Source organism: Bos indicus x Bos taurus, chromosome 16 (assembly GCF_003369695.1).
Source record: "Bos indicus x Bos taurus breed Angus x Brahman F1 hybrid chromosome 16, Bos_hybrid_MaternalHap_v2.0, whole genome shotgun sequence".
NCBI classification, from domain to species: domain Eukaryota; kingdom Metazoa; phylum Chordata; class Mammalia; order Artiodactyla; family Bovidae; genus Bos; species Bos indicus x Bos taurus.
Genome location: NC_040091.1, coordinates 5,203,684 through 5,224,583, shown reverse-complemented (window position 1 = coordinate 5,224,583; position 20,900 = coordinate 5,203,684). Strand labels below are relative to the sequence as shown.

Here is a 20,900-nt window from a genome sequence, read left to right as displayed (position 1 = left end):
AAAACAGGACCGGAGGCCTGTTATTTCTAAAATAAGAACTTTCTTCTCTACAACCTAAGCCAATTTAGGGTTGGCAGGAGTTGGATAAAGGTGGTCATGTCAGCCCTCCTAAGTTTAAGGCAAACACTCTTTTGGGTGAGACAGAATGACGCTACTATATGTTACATATTTTAGACATGATGAACTTTGCATCTATCTCCTCTCTATCTTGATCTGTGCCAGGAAATATGACCCCTCCTCATCATTTTCCTGTTTTATTTAAATGGATATCCTCTCACTAATACTGTAGCCAAGGGAACCAAACTATTATAATGCCTTTTTTTTTTTTTTTTTTAACCACCAAAATATCCCCTTTCTTCCTGGTCCCCACACCAATGATGAAGTGTTTAAGTCTTGGGGAAGGAACTCCAAATGGTGCCAGGTTTTTAGGAAGTCGGGCATTTCTCAATAAAAGTAGGAGAAAGAGGGGAAATGGGGGAAGTGACTCAGTCTTAATTCTAACCTTATTCCATAAAGGCTACATTTTTCAATAGAAGAATGTATAAAGCGTATAGTAATTTAAATCTAATTCTGATCAATTTTCCCTACTGGCCTGGCTAATGGGATTAAGAGTTAATTTTATCCTCATTTAAATAAAATCTAACTACATACAATTTTAATCATATAAAAATCTTTGATCATTGGCTCTGGTACTATCTGCTTTTTTTTTTTTTTTTTTAGTGTCTTCTGATTTCCCCTAAATTAATGTATATCTAGCTCTGTCCCAGAATATAGTAAATTTCTCATCTCTTCAACATTTAGATACTACTTTCAAAGTTTACTTTAAAATTTTTTTTCCCACTTACCACATCACCCTATTTAACCCCCCAAATAATATGTAATTATTTTATATTGTTAGGTTGATCATGTTTCCATTATAAAATTATAAATATCTTTTAATTTGTGTCTATCTATTGATTGTGAAAACTGATAAACATATTTTACTATTGTGATTATGCAACTATTATTCACATAATACCACTGTATCATGATTGGTCAACAGAAAATAACAGAATTCTATATCACTAAAACTACTATTTAATAGAAAAACTTGAATTTACTTTTTAAAATCCAGATACATAGCAGAATTATTTTGGATTCTTTTTTGAAAAATAAAAATGTCCAGGTATTGCTACTTTTCTCTCCAGAGCTCCAGGTGTGTTTCTAATGAGCAGATATGTTTAAAAGCAACTGGACTATATAATGATCTCTTACTTTTATCTAGTTTGTTGCACCTTTTCTATTTCATATTCAGTGCTCCCATTTCACTTAGTTTATGTTTTCCAATTTCTCTGTCTCTTTTTTGTTGTTATTGCTGCTGTTCTTTCTCAAGCCTTTATCAAGCATAGTAGAAAAGCTTTTGTACACCTATATGTATGTAGTATTATAATAAAAATATTTTAGAAAATTTATGAATCTTTGCCTAGCTACTTTTAAATTCTTTAACCAGGATATCCAACAACACACACTGTCTTTATCATCCTCTTCTCATAGGTATCCTACATATATCTCTCCCAAAATCTCATTTTATTTCTAGATCCCCAAAGTTGCAGCCCAACTCACCCTTGAAGCACTTTGGCAGTGGAGGATTCCATTTGCTGTTTGGTTGGCACCATACTGTGTTGCTGCCTTTCATGGTAAAGCCAGGCTTACACTTAAACATCACAGAGTCATTTAAAGAAAATGAACGCCTAAATCCAGATTCCATAGCTCCATTTTCAACTTCTGGAATTGGGCATTTGACTACCGGAATACACTGAGGGGGAGGGCTGTTCCAGATGCCAACTTGATTGTCTTTGCTGGTGCAATATATTGACTTCTCACCCAAGAGGTCAAACAGCTTTTTCCCATTCTGTCCAACATGGCACTGATAAGTAACCACTGTTCCATAGTAAAAGTAGTCTCTATTGCTGCTCTGAAAGTCTCCATTAGAGATGGCTGGGGGTGGCTCACAAGGAATAGCTTTGGCAGTGTGGTAGATAGGAAAAGAGAGAAGGTATTTAAATATTATATCTTCTGTAACAAACACATGAAAAGATGCTCAACATCACTTATTATCAGAGAAATGCAAATCAAAACCACAATGAGGTACCATCTCACGCCAGTCAGAATGGCTGCTATCAAACAGTCTACAAACAATAAATGCTGGAGAGGGTGTGGAGAAAAGGGAACCCTCTTACACTGTTGGTGGGAATGCAAACTAGTACAGCCACTATGGAGAACAGTGTGGAGATTCCTTAAAACACTGGAAATAGAACTGCCATATGACCCAGCAATCCCACTGCTGGGCATACACACTGAGGAAACCAGAAGGGAAAGAGACACGTGTACCCCAATGTTCATCACAGCACTGTTTATAATAGCCAGGACATGGAAGCAACCTAGATGTCCATCAGCAGATGAATGGATAAGAAAGCAGTGGTACATATACACAATGGAGTATTACTCAGCCATTAAAAAGAATACATTTGAATCAGTTCTAATGAGGTGGATGAACTGGAGCCTATTATACAGAGTGAAGTAAGCCAGAAAGAAAAACACCAATACAGTATACTAATGCATATATATGGAATTTAGAAAGATGGTAACAATGACCCTATATGCGAGACAGCAAAAGAGACACAGATGTATAGAACAGTCTTTTGGAATCTGTGGAAGAAGGCGAGGGTAGGATGATCTGAGAGAATAGCATGAAACATGTATATTATCATATGTGAAACAGATTGCCAGTCCATGTTAAATGCATGAGACAGGGTGCTCAGGGCTGGTGCACTGGGATGACCCTGAGGGATGGGATGGGGAGGGAGTGGGATGAGGGTTCAGGATAGGGAACACATGTACACCCATGGCTGATTTATGTCAATGTATGGCAAAAACCACCACAATATTGTAAAGTAATTAGCCTCCAATAAAATAAAAAGAAAAGAAATTTAAAAATAAATGTAATATCTTCTGGGAATTTTGTCTCAACTCTTGCAAACCAAACTTCCACTTCACCTACAATTAACCCATATTGCTGAGATTCTGTAAGCTCATCTCAAAGATGGTTCTAAATGGAAAGTATCAAGGTAGCAAGGTACATGGAACTGGCCTAATAAAACCCCCTAAATATGACTTAGTCACCAGTCCTCACCCCCAGAGTACAGATAAACTCTTACAAAAGGTACTTAGAGTGCCATAAATTCTGCTTGGATTTAAGCTGGCAGAGTGGAGTCTTGTAGCATATTTTAGACTTGAGCAATTATTCACTGTGAACTAACTTACCATCAAGGTACAGTAAGTGAAAGAAAGGGTAGTGGGATTGGGGGCATGGAAGAAAATAAATCACAGATTTGTGTCCAGATCTGCTCAGAACAAGTGTAACCTTCCTGGGTACTTATTTTGATGTGTAGATGCCCACTTTCCCTCTAGAGGGGGACAAGAACAAAAATTCTACTCACATTCACAAAGGGGTAGGTCCTTATCCCAGGTTACTGTATTGTCTGAGATAAGACATGTAGCAGATGTGTCACCAATGAGTCGATATCTAAAGATAAAGAGATGAGTGATCATCTCCCAGCTGGACATTTTAGAAAAGCTTAGAACTTTTTCCACTGAAAGAATGGCAAAGAATAGAATATCATGGTGAAAGTAATGGTGAAGGACTATGGACATATACATAAGATTCAACAATGTAAAGACAAATGAAATTTGACCTCCTGGTCACTAACACTGAAGATTTAAAATTGGAAGAGGAGTAGCGCAAATTTTTTCTCTTCTAGGGATCCACTCTAGTGGGTCATCCTAAACAGTTCTCCCTGGAGCATATCAGAGAGGTGATTCTTTTTATTTATCCATTTTTAAGGGTGGGTGGCAATTACTCATATCTTTTTTTTTTGGAAGACAGATGATTTCCATTGAAACTACTGTTCTAATATCCACGTACTCTGGAGATGTCTCCTGCCAACTCACCCTCTGTCACAAGAAAATGTAATTGTTGCCCCAAACATGATACCCTGAGGTGTGTGGACAGAGCCATGGAGGAGTTCTCTAGGAACCGTACATGATTTACCTACAAGGGAGAACAAAACAGAAAAAAAAAAAAATCGGGATTGGGATTTTAGGGATTTTTTTCTGCTTTTATTAAATTCCAATATGACTGGACTGGCTGAGTAGCCTACCCATGCTTATGCAAAGAACTTTTGGACATTTAGAAAATTTTTATCTTTCAACTCCATAACACTATTTGTTTAAAACCTGTAGTCTATATTTCTAAGTGTGGATGAAAATATTATTTGTGGTCAACCATAATTTATAGTCTCTCAGTTCAGTTCAGTCACTCAGTCATGTCCGATTCTTTGCGACCCCATGAATTGCAGCATGCCAGGCCTCCCTGTCCATCACCAACTCTCAGAGTTCACTCAAACTCATGTCCATCGAGTCAGTGATGCCATCCAGCCATCTCATCTTCTGTCGTCCCCTTCTCCTCCTGCCCCCAATCCCTCCCAGCATCAAAGTCCCAACTCTTTGCAATCCCATGGACTGTAGTCTACCAGGCTTCTCTGTCCTTGGGATTTTCCAGGCCAAGAGTACTGGAGTGGGTTGCCATTTCCTTCTCCAGGGGATCTTCCTGACCCAGGGATTAAACCAGGTCTCCTGCATTGCAGGCAGATGCTTTACCCTCTGAGCCACCAGGTACTGTAATTTATAGTCTCTCCTCCCTTTTATACTCTGTCAGTTGATGGCAACATCTAGCAAGTCTTGTGGCTTAAAAAAAAAAAATATATATATCATTTCCTTTCTATAGCTCATTATTTACCACCTGTCCTTAATTCAATTGATCATCAAGTTTTCATGACTAGATTTCAGAAATCTCTCTCCAAACCAATTATTTTGCTACTACTAAAATCTCTCATTAAATCACTGAGTAATAAAATGTACCTTTCTAATGCCGGTTGCCACTGGTCCAGTAAATGTTTCATGCCACTGCACACATTATCATTTAGAATCACAAATGCAGTCATGCTACTCCCCACATTCAAAAAATTACAATCACTTACCAATGTTCATTGGAAAAAAAATGTATGGCCCACGACAGTTAAGTTCCAGTCCTCATCATTTACTATTTCTCACCATGAACCTTGTGTTCCAACCACAATTTTTTTTTCTATTTTGTATTTTTCAAAGACATCATGTTCTTCCATATCTTTATATGTTGACATATGCTATTATTTTCTGTCTGTAATGCCCAGATGTCCCGGTTCTCCTAGATAGCACTTATTATTTATTCTCTGTGATGTCATATAATTTTATCTCTATAGATTAAAAAATTATACCATAGCACAGTGTTTGCTTAAAAGCCAGTCTCTACGAATAGTATAGGAGTTCCTCAGAGACTAGCATATTAATTTATATATCTCTCCCCAACCCCACCATCTAGCTTCATGCTTTATACCTAGTGATTATTCAAATATATTTCTTGAATTGAATTGGGTAAGATTGAGGTGAAACTAATATTAGAATTAGTTTGTACTAATTGGCTCAGACGGTAAAGCATCTGCCTGCAATGAGGGAAACCCGGGTTTGATTCCTGGGTGGGGAAGATCCCCTGGAGAAGGACATGGCAACCCACTCCAGTATTCTTGCCTGGAAAATTCCATAGACTGGGGAGACTGGTAGGCTACAGTCCATGGGGTCGCAAAGAGTTGGACACGACTGAGCAATTTCACTTTAATATATATATATATATATATATATATATATATATATATATAAAGATATATATACTTAAAGTTATATATATTAAGATATATATAACTTTTAAGATCACTATAACACAGTACAGAGACCATAGAACAAAGTCATGAAAATTATAGGATAAACAGAGTTGGCCAGCTGTGATGATTTAACTCCAATACCCAATATCTAATACCCTTAGGAGTAAAAGAAAACATGGAGAATCTAGGAACTCATTCATTTGAGATTACTGACTAATCTTCTTATCTTTTATCTTGAAAATTACAGGTTAGCCCATAGAGACATGCTATAGACTCAAAGATTCTTCTATTACAGATTACTCACGTTTACAGAATTGCTGAGCATTTGACCAGTTGGAGGTCTTTAGGCAGGTGACAAAGAATGACTTCTTGAAATACCCAGGAAGGCACTCATATTCCCAAGTTTTGCCAACAGCAAACTCAGACTGATCACTCTGAATTTTAGGCTTAGCAAAAGGATATCTTGGCAGGAATTTACACTGACCTAGAGACAAAGATCACAGGAATATCAAAACTGAGAGGCTAAAATCTCTACTGTGCTTCTGTATGGTCACAAGTTACAATGACAAATTTGATCTTTAGAAATTAAATCTAATATGTAGATATTTGGGGGAGTCAAAGAAAATGTATCTTACAGTATGAACGCATATACAGAGAAACAAGCTCAGGAGTTCAAAGACTTTTTATGACAGACTTCAGAAGAAGAGCTGGAGAAAATAATTTTTTAATAAAATGCCACAAAGACTCTGGAGTTCCACCTTTATAAAATCTCATAAAAACAAACTAAAATGGTATAAAAACTTTTCTTCAATATCACAGGAAACAAGTATATCAGATTTTGTGACCTCATCTCATGTAAGAACCTCCAAAATTACTTTTATGAATTAGCATTCCTATTTTAGTCTTTAAAACTTTAGGCCCTAGTAAGGAGAAAATGCTGGGCTGGAAGAAGCACAAGCTGGAATCAAGGTTGCTGGGAGAAATATCAATAACCTCAGATATGCAGATGACACCACCCTTATGGCAGAAAGTGAAGAGGAACTCAAAAGCCTCTTGATGAAGGTGAAAGAGGAGAGTGAAAAAGTTGGCTTAAAACTCAACATTCAGAAAACGAAAATCATGGCATCTGGTCCCATCACTTCATGGCAGATAGATGGGGAAACAGTGGAAACAGTGTCAGACTTTATTTTTCTGGGCTCCAAAATCACTGCAGATGGTGACTGCAGCCATGAAATTAATAGACGCTTACTCCTTGGAAGGAAAGTTATGACCAACCTAGATAGTATATTCAAAAGCAGAGACATTACTTTGCCAACAAAGGTTCGTCTAGTCAAGGCTATGGTTTTTCCAGTGGTCAAGTATGGATGTGAGAGTTGGACTGTGAAGAAGGCTGAGCGCCGAAGAATTGATGCTTTTGAACTGTGGTGTTGGAGAAGACTCTTGAGAGTCCCTTGGACTGCAAGGAGATCCAACTGGTCCATTCTGAAGGAGATCAGCCCTGGGATTTCTTTGGAAGGAATGATGCTAAAGCTGAAACTCCAGTACTTTGGCCACCTCATGCAAAGAGTTGACTCATTGGTAAAGACTCTGATGCTGGGAGGGATAGGGGGCAGGAGCAGAAGGGGACGACAGAGGATGAGATGGCTGGATGGCATCACTGACTCGATGGATGTGAGTCTGAGTGAACTCTGGGAGTTGGTGATGGACAGGGAGGCTTGGCATGCTGCGATTCATGGGGTCGCAAAGAGTCGGACACAACTGAGCGACTGAACTGAACTGAACTGAAGGAGAAAATAGAATTGTTTTTTATTCTTCATTATTTTTTCCATTAACCTAATGGAGTAATATGCCCCCAAAAACATTTAGTAAATACTTTCTGATGGGTACCAGATAAAAGGAGATAGTTGTTTCAAGATATGTCTCTGTGACTTAAAGTAATTGTGATTATGATGATTAAAAAGAAACAAATCTTATTCTAGGAGGTGAGGAAAAAAAAAAAAAACTGTAATGACCTGATGCTTTACAGTGTACCTTGAAAAGAATTTTTCTAGATATGAAAGACAGTTCAAGTTTCATCTCCACAATGATGGTATATTTGAATATCAAATCTATAAATCTCCTTTTTCAAACAAATCTGAAACAGTTACAGGTGCAAGTCAAAGAACAAACATGGACTAACTGACACAAAGGAAAACACAGACCTCCCAAGATTATAGCTGAATCCAGTGTTTTTGTAGCCAACACTTCTATTGGTGGAGTCATACAGACAGGAGTCTCTGGTGGAGGCATAGGCCAAACAACAGGGAGGGAACACAGCCCCGCCCGTGCACAGATAATTGGATTAAAGATTTACTGAGCATGGCCCCATCCATCAGAACAAGACCCAGTTTCCCCCACAGTCAGTCTCCCCGATCAGGAAGCTTCCATAAGCCTCTTATCCTTATCCCTCAGAGGGCAGAGAATGAAAACCACAATCACAGAAAACTAACCAAGCTGTTCACATGGACCACAGCCTTGTCTAACTCAAGGAAACTGTGAGCCATGCTGTGTAGGGCATGGGGAGAGTTCTTACAAAACATTGTCCACTGGAAAAGGGAATGGCAAACCACTTCAGTATTCTTGCCTTGAGAATTCCATAAAGACTATGAAAAGGCAAAAAGATAAGACACTGAAAGCTGAAATCCCCAGGTCAGTAGGTGCCCAATATGCTACTGGAGAAGAGTGGAGAAATAACTCCAAAAAGAATAAAGAAACTGAGTCAAAGTGAAAGGACCACCTAGTTGAGGATGTGACTAGTGATGGAAATAAAGTCTGATGCTGTAAAGAATGGTATTGCACAGGAACCTGGAATGTTAGGTCCATGAATTAAGGAAAATTGGAAGTTATCAAACAGGAGGTGGCAAGAGTGAACATCGACATTTTAGAAATCAGTGAAATAAAATGGCCTGGAATGGGAGAACTTAATTCAGATAACCATTATATTTATTACTGTGGGCAAGAATCCCTTAGAAGACATGGAGTCTCCCTCATAGTCAACAGAACAGTCTGAAATGCAGTACTTGGGTGCGTTCTTAAAAATGACAGAATGGTTTCTGTTCATTTCCAAGGCAAACCATTCAGTATCACAGTAATTCAAGTAATCCCCAACCACTAATGCCAAAGAAGCTGAAGTGGAACAGTTCTGTGATGACCTACAAGACCTTCCAGAACTAGTACCAAAAAAAAGATGTCCTTTTCATCATAGGGCACTGGAATGCAAAAGTAGGAAGTCAAGAGATACCTGGAGTGACAGGCAAATTTGGCCTTGGAGTACAAAATGAAAGGGCAAAGGCTAACAGAGTTTTGCCAAGAGAATGCATTGGTCATAGCAAACACCCTTTTCCAACAATACAAGTGATGATACTACACAGGGACATCACCAGATGGTCAATACTGAAATCAGATTGATTACACTCTTTGCAGCTGAAGATGGAGAAGTTCTATACCCTTAGCAAAAACAAGACTGATTGTGGCTGATTATGGCTCAGATCATGAATTCCTTATTGCAACAATCAGACTTAAATTGAAGAAAGTAGGGAAAACCACTAGACCATTCAGGTATGACCTAAATCAAATCCCTTATGATTACACAGTGGAGGTGACAAATATACTCAAAGAATTAGATGTGATAGAATCCCTGAAGAACTATGGACGGAGGTTCATGACGTTGTACAGGAGGCAGTGATCGAGACCATCCCCAAGAAAAAGAAATGCAAAAAGGCAAAATGATTGCCTGAGGAGGCCTTACAAATAGCTGAGAAAAGAAAAAAAGTGAAAAGCAAGGGAGAAAAGGAATGATATACTCATCTGAATGCAGAGTTTCAAAGAATACCAAGGAGAGATACAAAAGCCTTCCTCAGCAATCGATGCAAAGAAATAGAGGAAAATAAAAGAATGGGAAGACTAGATATTGCTTCAAGAAAATGAGATACCGAGGGAAAATTTCATGCAAGATTGGGCAAAATAAAGATCAGAAATGGTATCGACCTAACAGAAGCAGAAGATATTAAGAAGAGGTGGCAAGAAAACACAGAAGAACTACACAAAAAATATGTTAATGACCCAGATAACCACAATGGTGTGATCACTCACCTAGAGACAGATATCCTGGATTCGGAAGTTAAGTGGGCCTTAGGCAGCATCATGACAAACAAAGCTAGTGGAGGTGATGGAATTCCAGATGAGCTGTCTCGAGTCCTAAAAGATGAATCTGTGAAAGTGCTGCACTCAATATGCCAGCAAATTTGGAAAACTCAGCAGTGACCACGGGACTGGGAAAAGTCAGTTTTCATTCCAATCTCAAAAAAAGGCAATGCCAAAGTAGCCTCAAACTACCACACAGTTGCATTCATCTCACACCCTAGCGATGTAATGCTCAAAATTCTCCAAGCCAGGCTTCAACAGTACCTGAACCAAGAATTTCCAAATATTCAAGCTGGATTTATAAGGCAACGGAACAAGAGATCAAATTGCCAACATCCATTGGAACATAGAAAAAGCAAGAGTTCCAGAAAAACATCTACTTTTTCTTTATTGACTATGCCAAAGCCTTTGACTGTGTGGATCACAACAAACTTTGGAAAATTCTTAAAGAAATTGGAATCCCAGACCACCTTACCTGTCTCCTGAGAAATCTGTATGCAGGTCAAGAAGCAGCAGTTAGAACAGGACATGGAACAACAAACTGGTTCCAAACTGGGAAAGGTGTATGTCAATGCTGTATAATGTTACCCTGCATATTTAACTTATATTCAGAGTTCATCATGAAAATGCTGGGCTGGAATCAAGAATGCTGGGAGAAATATCAATAACCTCAGGTATGAAGATGACAACACCATTATGGCAGAAAGTGAAGAGGAAGTGAAGAGCCTCTTGATGAAAGTGAAATAAAAGAGTAAAAAAGCTGGCTTAAAGCTCAATATTCAAAAAATGAAGATCATGGCATCTGGTCCCATAACTTCATGGCAAATTGATGCAGAAACAATGGAAAAAGTGAGAGACTTTATTTTCTTGGGCTCCAAAATCACTGCAGATGGTGACTGCAGCCATGAAATTAAAAGATGCTTGCTCCTTATAAGAAAAGCTATGACTATCCTAGACAGAATATTAAAAACCAGAGACATTACTTTGCCGACAAAGTTCTGTATAGTCAAAGCTATGGTTTTTCCAGTAGTTATGTTAGGATGTGAAAGTTGGACTATAAAGAAAGCTGAGCACCGAAGAATTGATGCTTTTGAACTGTGGTGCTGGATAAAACACTTGAGAACTCCTTGGACTGCAAGGAGATCCAACCAGTCCATCCTAAAGGAAATGAGTCCTGAATATTCATTGGATGGACTGATGCTGAAGCTGAAGCTCCAATACTTTGGCTACTTGATAGGAAGAACCAACTCTTTGGAAAAGACCCTGGTGCTGAGGAAGATTGAAGACAGGAAGAGAAGCGGATAACAGAGGATGAGATGGTTGCATGGCATCACCAACTCAGTAGACATGAGTTTGAGCAAGACCTGGGAGTTGGTGATGGACAAGGCAGCTTCACGTGCTGGAGTCCATGGGGTCACAAAGAGTTAGACACAACTGAGTGACTGAACTGGTCGACAGGATCTAAGAATAGCCTTTACTGTTGGGACCCATGTCACACTGTAGGTCTCCTGTTTCTTTTCTCAACTCCTCTGTTTTCCTCCATTAACAACTACAAATGTCTTCAAGCATATACTTTTGCAAAACAGCAAGACTCTATGGGGAAAGTCAGGGTTTGACCTCAATGAAGACCAACTTCACGACCCTGTCATTATTTGTATCAATTCACCCTAATCAAATGATTTAACCTATACATATCCAATGTGAATAAGAACAACCCTAAATAATTCCATAAGCTGAAAACCTGTCTGAATTTACAAGATTTTTTCAGTAGTGATGACATGGACTAAGATGCAACCAAGATCTTGGAGAAGCAAAATGTAGAAGTTAATTTATAACATGACATTTGGGGGTGAAATTAAGTAAGAATCACACTTTCTGGATGAGAAATATTAGGAAATTCTTATCTTCAAAGAGACTTAGGAACTTTCTCTCTTTGCGGGGACATCAACTCTTATTAGTAGGGCTTCCCTTGTGGCTCAAATGGTAAAGAATCTGCCTGCAATGCAGGAGACCTAAGGTTGATCCTAAGGTTGTAAATATACAAGCAACTCCTACAGCTCAACTCTAGAAAAATAAATGACCCAATCAAAAAATGGGCCAAAGATCTAAATAGACATTTCTCCAAAGAAGACATACAGATGGCTAACAAACACATGAAAAGATGCTCAACATCACTCATTATCAGAGAAATGCAAATCAAAACCACTATGAGATACCATTTCACACCAGTCAGAATGGCTGCGATCCAAAAGTCTACAAATAATAAATGCTGGAGAGGGTGTGGAGAAAAGGGAACCCTCTTACACTGTTGGTGGGAATGCAAACTAGTACAACCACTATGGAGAACAGTGTGGAGATTCCTTAAAAAACTGGAAATAGAACTGCCTTATGATCCAGCAATCCCACTGCTGGGCATACACACTGAGGAAACCAGAAGGGAAAGAGACACGTGTACCCCAATGTTCATCGCAGCACTGTTTATAATAGCCAGGACATGGAAACAACCTAGATGTCCATCAGCAGATGAATGGATAAGAAAGCAGTGGTACATATACACAATGGAGTATTACTCAGCCATTAAAAAGAATACATTTGAATCAGTTCTAATGAGGTGGATGAAACTGGAGCCTATTATACAGAGTGAAGTAAGCCAGAAGGACAAACACCAATACAGTATACTAACGCATATATATGGAATTTAGAAAGATGGTAACGATAACCCTGTATACGAGACAGCAAAAGAGACACTGATGTATAGAACAGGCTTATGGACTCTGTGGGAGAGGGGAAAAAAAAAAGAAAAGACTGATCCTTCCACTCTATAAGGGACCAAATTCAAGGACTCCAAAAGCAGTGCTGAGTCCAATATTGAAACAGCTTTTCACAAAGATATACGTGACTGTGTTGCTGCTGCTGTTTAGTCGCTAAGTGGTATCCGACTCTTTGTGACACTGTGGGCTGGAGCACACCTGGCTCTTCTGTCCATGGGATTTCCCAGGACAGAACGCTGAAGTTGGGTTGCCATGTACTTCTCCAGAGGGTATTCCTGACCCAGGGATGGGACCCACATCTCCTGCTTGGCAAGTGGATTCTTTACCACTATGCCACCTGGGAAGCCCTTGTGTGACTATATGGAATTAAAAATAAACTCATCTGTTTTCTCATTAAAAAAATAAATAAATAAAATAAAATCAGGACTAAACATCAGTATAAATAATGATAGGATCTAAAATAGAAGATAGTGACAAAATATTGACATACACATCACATAAACCATGTTAAAACTAAGTATGCAAAGGAGTTTCTAGAAACAAAAATATATTTAATTCTTTATTTGTGTTTAAGGAGATTTACCTGAACTGGCTTAGAAGTCCATTTGAAATGAATAAAGAACAAATATATAGGATAATAAAAATAAACCTGAAATTTAAGACAGATAGCAGATAGAAGGAGAAAATATTATAGATAATGAGAATTATTATGATCAAATATCAAAACACTGGTTTCCTTACTATTTGATAATTTTTGAATGACCAGTGCAGGTATTAACCAAGATACTGTCTTAAATACAGAATATGCATCAGTGAACATTAGACACAAGGTTCTCACCTTCATGGAATTTATATTAAAATAGAGGGAGGTAGACTATAAATAAATAGATGATATATAAAGGAAATAAACAGAATTATGTATCAAAATGTAATGGACTAGGAAAAGAGGAGACAGGATGGCATACAACTTCAGTTATGATGATTAAGGAAAACCTATGAAGAATAGACATTTGAGTTATGACTGAAGGATAAGAAGGTGTCAGCAAGGTAAGGTGCTGGGTAAAAGCAATGGATTTGCTATGCCTTAGGAATAGACTAGGGCTTCCCTGGTGGCTCAGATGGTAAAGAATCTGCCTGCAATGTGGGAGACCTGGGTTCAATCCTAGGGTTGATAAGATCCCAGGGCATGGCTACCCATTCCAGTATTCTTGCCTGGAGAATTCCAATGGACAGCGGAGACTGGTGGGCTATAGTCCATGGGGTCACAAAGACAAAAGGCAAGTGTGGCTGGAATTTGGTGATCAGAGTGAAATGGGATGAAGCTAGAAAGCCCAGCAGAAAGAATTGCACAGGGCTTCTTAGTCTACAGTAGGATGTCACCATGTTCTTTTGGGTGGATGTCATTGGAGAGTTCAAGCAAGAGAGTCATGTGATCTAGTTTAACTTTTAAAAAGAATAATCTGGTAATTGGATGGAGAATGGACTGGACTTTTACTTTCAGAAGTAGGAAGTACAATCTGGGGGCTATTAAAGTAGATTAGCCCAAATAAAATAAAGCTTGGATACAAGGAGACAGAAACAGATAAACTAGGAATATACTATAGAAATAAAATTGGTAGGACTCCATTGTACTAGATGTGGGGCTAAGGGAATGGGAATATTCAGTAATGGCTTCAGGCTTTTTTAAACAAAATTTATTTTATTTATTCATTTATTTGACTGCACTGGGACTTATTTGATGCATGTGGGATCTAGGTCCCTGACCAAGGATCAAACCAAAGCCCCCTGCATTGGGAACACAGAGTTTTAACCACTGGACCACCAGGAAAAACCTAATAAATGGCTTTTAAGCTTTTGATTTGAGCTACTTGGTTGATGGTAATACAATGTATTGAGATTGGAATGGACCTGTGTCTGTGTGCGTGTGTGTGCACACGTGCACGTGTGTGTGTGCACGTGTGCACATGTGTGTGTTGTGGGGAATGTACAGAATTGGTTCCACTTTAGACTTGGTATATTTAACATACTCAGTGGACATTAAGATGCAAATGCAATTGCATGCACAAATTTGAGTCTCAGGAGAGAGCTCAGGGCTACAGATAATACGTATGAGTCATCAACATATAAATAGTATTTAAAGTCATGAGACTGGATAGCTCTCTTAGGAATAAAGTATGGAGGAAAACAGAAGAGGCCCAGGACTGAACCCTAAGACCCTCTAAAAATATTAGAGATAGGGCAAAAGAGACTAAAGGTAACCAGAGAAAATAGGATAGGTAAAAATAGGAAAAAATAGATAAGAGTGTCTTGTTTTGGAAGATGATAATGAAAACTGTTTCAAGAGGCAGAAGTCAATCAGCTTTTGCCGAAAGACTGAGAAAGGTAAAGATAGAAAAATGACCATTGGATTTGTTAGCAGAAGGTCAGTACTGACCTTGATGAGAATAGCTTCAAGACAATAGTGTGGAAAGAAGCCTGTCTGGGAAGGATTAATGAGAAAAATAAGTGTGAGAAAGTAGTCAATGAGAATTTTTGCTGAGAAAGATGAGAAAAAGGACAAAAAAATGGAATGCCACTGGATCATGAAAAGCTTCTTCCTGCAACCAAAGAAAGTATGCCCTGGGGCATATTTAACTGCTGGTGGGGATCATCCAAGGGAGAGATACAAATGGATGATACGAGACAGGGGATATCTGCAGAGGTAAAGTCTTTGCACAGGAAACAGAGGATGGATTGTGATCATGAACACAGAAAGAGGAGTTGACTTTTGTCAGGAGGAAGGATACTTCTTCCATTGTTATAGAAGAAAATAGAAATTTCTTACTGAACTCCTAGATATATGCAAATGCTGGGGATTCATCAGGCAATAAGACAAAGGCCTTGTTCTCATGGCCTGGTAAGGGAACAAACAAGTAAATAAATTAAAAGGTTTTATATGATGATAGGTGCTCTGTGGAAAAAAGAACATGGTTATGTGATAGAGTGACCTGGGGCAGGAGCTACTTCAGGTAAGAGTCAAAGAGTCAGAGAAGAATAACAGTGGGTCTGAGACCTGAATGTTGAGGAGACAGGTAAGGGGTGACCTGTAGACAAGTATTTATCAGAGGAAAACTAGTGCAATAGCTAAACAAGTGTGACTCCAATTAAGGAACAGAAAGAAGGTCAGCATGGCTGGAACAGAGGTGGTGAGTGAGGAATATAGAGAATTTCAGAGAGAGGCAGAGGCTTGGCATTGAGTTTAAGGAGCATGGATTTTGTCTCAGTGTGATGGGAAACCCTTGGCAGGTTTTAAGCAAAGGAGAGAAAAGGATCTGATTTCAGACAGAGGTAAATGATTGGAAAATAGGGGAATTTCTTTTAATGATTTTGTTTCCTTAGTGTTGAGTGAGGTGAGGCTGTCAGTCAAGGTAAGAGTGAAATTTAAGAGTATAAGAAATTTGAATTGGTTTATGCAAATAGGCAAAAGGGGAAAAACAAAACCACTCTGAGAAGGAAATTTGGTCTTTAAAACTTTAAAAATTGCTTCAGAATTTTTCAGAATGCTTGTTAAATCTTGGATTTCTAAGCCAACTCCCAGACATATCTCTGGAAGGTAAGATGGAACCTAGAAACCAAAAGTCACCATAATTCCTCAAAAAATTAACAATAGAACTATCATATGATTCAACAATTACATTTCTAGGGATATATACAAAGAAAATGAAAACATTAACTTGAAAAGATATCTGTACCCCCATGTTCATAGCAGCATTATTTATACACGTAAACATAGCCAGCACATGGAAATAACCTAGTTGTCCATCAACAGATGAATGAACGAAGAAGTTGTGGATGAATATATACAATGAAATATTATTCAGCCATTAAAAAGCAAGGAAATCCTACCATTCACAACAACGTGGATATTTGAAGGCATACTGAGTGAATAAGTCAGAGACATACAAATAATGTATCATTTCACTTATATGTGGAATCTAAAAACAAAAATACCAAACTCCAAGAAAAAAAGAGATCTGATTTACCATTACTGAAGACAGAGCATGGGAGGAGCATTGGAGGAAGATGATCAAAAGTTTTAAATTTCCAGTTATATGAAAAATAAGTATAGCAATGTAATGTACAACATGATAACTATAATTAACATGGTTTTATGATGTGTGGGAAAATTGTTAATAGAGTATGTCCTAAGTTCTCATTGGGCTTCACTCATGGCTCAGAGGTTAAAGCATCTGCCTGCAATGCGGGAGACCTGGTTTCGAACCCTGGGTTGGGAAGATCCCCTGGAGAAGGAAATGGCAACCCACTCCAGTATTCTTGCCTGGAGAATCCCATGGACAGAGGAGCCTCGTGGGCTACAGTCCACAGGGTTGCAAAGAGTTGAACACGACTGAGCTACTTCACTTCACTAAGTTCTCATCACAAGGAGAAATTTTTTTTCTTTTCTTTTTATCTTGTGTTAACTAAATGGATGTTAACTAAACTTACTGTGGTAATCATTCTACAGTATGTGCAAATCAAACCATCATGCTGTACACCTTAAACTTAGTGATGTATATCAGTTATTTTTCAATAAAACTGGAAAAATATATGTATGCATACTTTTTGTAAAAGGAATGTCAAGAGTTTCTTAAGCATCCTCAGAGGCAGGAACTGGCCAAGAGCCAAGGGATGGACAGGGGAGGGTACATAGTAGGAGGAGGGTATGAGCAGAGCATGAGCAAGAGATCATAGGGTGACAGTCAGTCAAGACGAGCAGGAAGTGGTAGGGAATCAGGAGGGGTATGCTTAAGTGAGATCCAAAGTCTTAATTCCACAGTCAGTAGGAAGCCCTTTTAGATTTTTGAGCAAGGGAGTGAAATAATGAAAAAGATATTTTTAGTTTTCATGATTGGAAAGGTTGGACAAGTATCAGAATAACCTGTAAGAGAGGAGGTTGTTACAAAGGTAATCATAATGAGAATGATCAGAATACTGGTGTGAGAATGATAAGACAAACAACAGAAGCACACTAGTTATGACAGCTGGCAGTTCAGTAAACCTGCTCTTTCGTGTGTCTGGAGTTAAGTGACTGAGAGGATAGTTCTGCTCTGGTACTGGAAGGGGATGCTCTGGCATCCTTGGGGGAACAATGAATTGGCAGGGTTGCTAAAGAAGTTGATTTTCAATTGATAACATCCTCTCTGAAATTTAGAAAAACGAATGGAACGCTGGCAAGAAGTCTGGTCAGGAACAATGCCACAAAGATGTGTTAGAGAAAGTTGTGAAAGTACATTTGTTCAAAGAGAGTTAATAGGTAGGAGAGAGAGATAGTGGTTTGGGGAAATGTTCAATTAAGGGTCAGGAAAAAGCTGAATGTTAGGAAGTTGACAAAGTAAACTGTAATAGAACCGAAGTATGCAATATCCCCTAGCAAGCTGGCAGTGGTCAAGCTTAAATGCTGACTCCATCAAAACAGATCCAGATAGTCATCTTATTACTGGCATTTAGTAATAACACCAAACATCCAGCTTTCATTTGCTTAATTTCATCTGCTATTCAGGGCAGTCCAGTAAGGGTAGGGCTGCTTATCAATAGCTTCCTTTTAAAGGTGAAGAAACTGAGGCTTGGGAACTAAATGACTTGCTAAAAGTCACGTAGGTATTGAGGTCTGTATACAGTAAATTTCTTATCCACTGTCCTCTGAAAATTATTAGACAGTTATACCTAGCCTATTACCAACAGACTCCAATCTTAATTTACAATTTAAATTACAATTTAAAATTAAACCAATCTGGAGGAAGAAAATTATAATAAACGTTGAATGACACTTTCTGGTGCCCTTGACAATAAATAACACAAAGAACTGCAGTATTTTATTCATATATCAGCTTTTCTAAGTAGCTCCAGATGTTTAGCATTTAGGATCTCTCTACCAATATCACATCAAAATTTAAAATATATATATATATATGAGAATCACGCCTGGGAATCAGACATTGTTCCTTTTTGGGAAGCTAGCGGGAGGCTGTGCTGTTTTTATTGGCAGGGGGGCGTTCAGTGTGTGCAGAAACTCCCGCGCCTAGCGGAGCATGCAACTGCACTCAGCACAACTAGGTTTCGGATAAGGGTCTCGGCATTAGCGCTCGCAGACCTGAGGGACCCAGAGCGCTGAGCACATGCTGAGTCCCGGCCGCTCGGAGCCCGGCGAGCACGGGGCGGGCACGTCACGCCACAGGATACACTGGACAGATCACATAGTGCCATTCCGTCATGCATCCAGCGATACTGGTGGCCCCAGCACGGGAGCAGCGAGCGAAGACCTTCAGGACCAAGAGAGGTGCCCCAAACGAGCGAGAAGCAGGCAAGGTTGTCCCACCTTCTCACTTTTGACTGCTTCCTTTGCATCGTGGCACAGAGGCCATCCCGGTCCCAGAAGCTTCCCTACCTCCATGATCCCATTCCCAGCTCACCGAGGACCCCCGGCGCGAGAAGAGTCAGGAAAACCCAGATCGGGCCCGCGGCGCCCATGCCACGGCTGCAGCCCCAGCGGCGGGATGCGTTCTGAGACCCGCGAGCCTCCAGCAGCTCCGAGAAGACAGGGCTAGAGAAGCTGGCAGCTGCAAGCAGGGGAAGGTGGGCCCTTAAGTAGTATCTGGCACCACGTGCTAGCCTGAGTGCACACCTGCAGGCTGCTGGGGGCGGGACCGCACCGTGAGGGTGGCAGAAGGAGCTGCGGGTTGGCCCGGGGCCGGCGGGCGGAGAAACTCTGATTCACTGTTTGGCCCAGACGCCAATCTTTAGTGCACTCGCTTTCCAACTTTTTGGACCGCGCAGCCCAGGGCATCTACTTTTGCCGCTGGGGCTCTGAAGCAAAATAGCACTACCCTGACCGATCTATGAGGCTCTCCTGTCCTGTCCTGTTCTATCATCTCCTCTCCTCCCCCGTCCAACCCTTCCTCCCTCTGCTCACTCTCCCTTCCCCTCCTCTCCCCTTTCCCTTTCCGCTTCCCTCACTTTCTCTCTCTTGAAAATTCTGGTTTGGATCCGCTAAATTCATTTCAAAAGTTATTCATGTTTCCAACCTTCCGTTTGAAAACCGTTTACTTACAAAGGAAACTAAGGAATAGCAACCACCTCTGATGTCCTTTTCTTTTTATTTTGCAATAACTAAGGCAGAAAAGTTGCAAAAATAATACAAAGGATCCCCACACATTCATCACTCAGATTACCCAAATGTTAACATTTCACTATATTTTCTTTTTCATTCTCCAGCTCTCCCTCTTTCTAGATAAATAACTATGATATAGTTATATAGAGATTTAGATATATACACATATAGGTTTATAAGTGTATATGATTACAATTATATAAATTTTTACTTTAGAACTCTCTGAGATAAGTTACAGGCATGATGCCCCTCTTCTAAATACTTCAATATGTATTTCCTAAAAACGAGAATATAGTCTTACATAATTTCAGTACAATGAGCAAAAACAGGAAATTAACGTATTACCTAAGGGACAGACCATACAGATTTCTCCAATCATCTAATAGTCGTTATTATGGCAAAAAATGTGGGGGAAGGCCAGTGCCAATTCATGCACAAAGGAACACACACCCACTCTTTTCTGGTGCTGAGTCATTCTAGGATCATTCATTGCATTAGATTGTTGTTGTTGTTATTTTTTCTCATTTATTCCGATAAAGTCTTTTTGTTTTTCTGTTTTCCTGACCTTGAAATTTTTGAAAGCACACAGCAATTATTTTTGTTTAATGACTTTTAAATTAGTTACCTATTTCTAGTAGTAAATTACCCTTATTAATTTAAAGCAAGAATAAACACACATTATCTCACACAATTGCTGTGTGTCAGGAATTTGAGAGCGTGATAAGCAAGGTGGTTCTGGCTCGAGCACTTTCATGAGGTTGCAGTCCAGACATTGGCCAGAACTGCAATCATCTGAAAGTTGGACTGAGACTGGAGGGTCTAAGTCTAAGATGACTCAACCACATGGCTGTAGGTTGGAGGTCAGAAATCCTCACGAGGAGGACCGTGCCCTAGGACTATTTGAGTGTCCTTGTGATATGCCAGCTGGCTTCTTATAGAACAAGAGAAAAAAGCAGAAGTCACAATGTCATTTAAAATTTATTCTCAGAACTCATACTATATTAC

At 39.3% G+C, this 20,900-nt stretch overlaps 1 protein-coding gene across 4 annotated transcripts in view; it reads right to left on the bottom strand.

The window, feature by feature from the left end:
* Positions 1-19,358, bottom strand: part of CR2 (complement C3d receptor 2) — a 49,244-nt gene extending 29,886 nt beyond the window's left edge. Inside the window, exons 1-5 of one of the 4 annotated variants that reach the window (XM_027564356.1) lie at positions 19,198-19,358; positions 6,100-6,279; positions 3,991-4,090; positions 3,480-3,565; positions 1,603-2,001 (exon numbers count right to left, since the gene is read on the bottom strand). In XM_027564356.1, coding sequence (XP_027420157.1) covers positions 1,603-2,001; positions 3,480-3,565; positions 3,991-4,090; positions 6,100-6,279; positions 19,198-19,255 — 823 coding nt within the window. In that variant the 5' untranslated portion in view covers positions 19,256-19,358. The remainder of the gene's footprint in view (positions 1-1,602; positions 2,002-3,479; positions 3,566-3,990; positions 4,091-6,099; positions 6,280-19,197) is intronic. The other 3 variants (XM_027564357.1, XM_027564358.1, XM_027564359.1) reach the window with 3 other exon arrangements.
* Between the last annotated feature and the right edge of the window lie 1,542 nt (positions 19,359-20,900).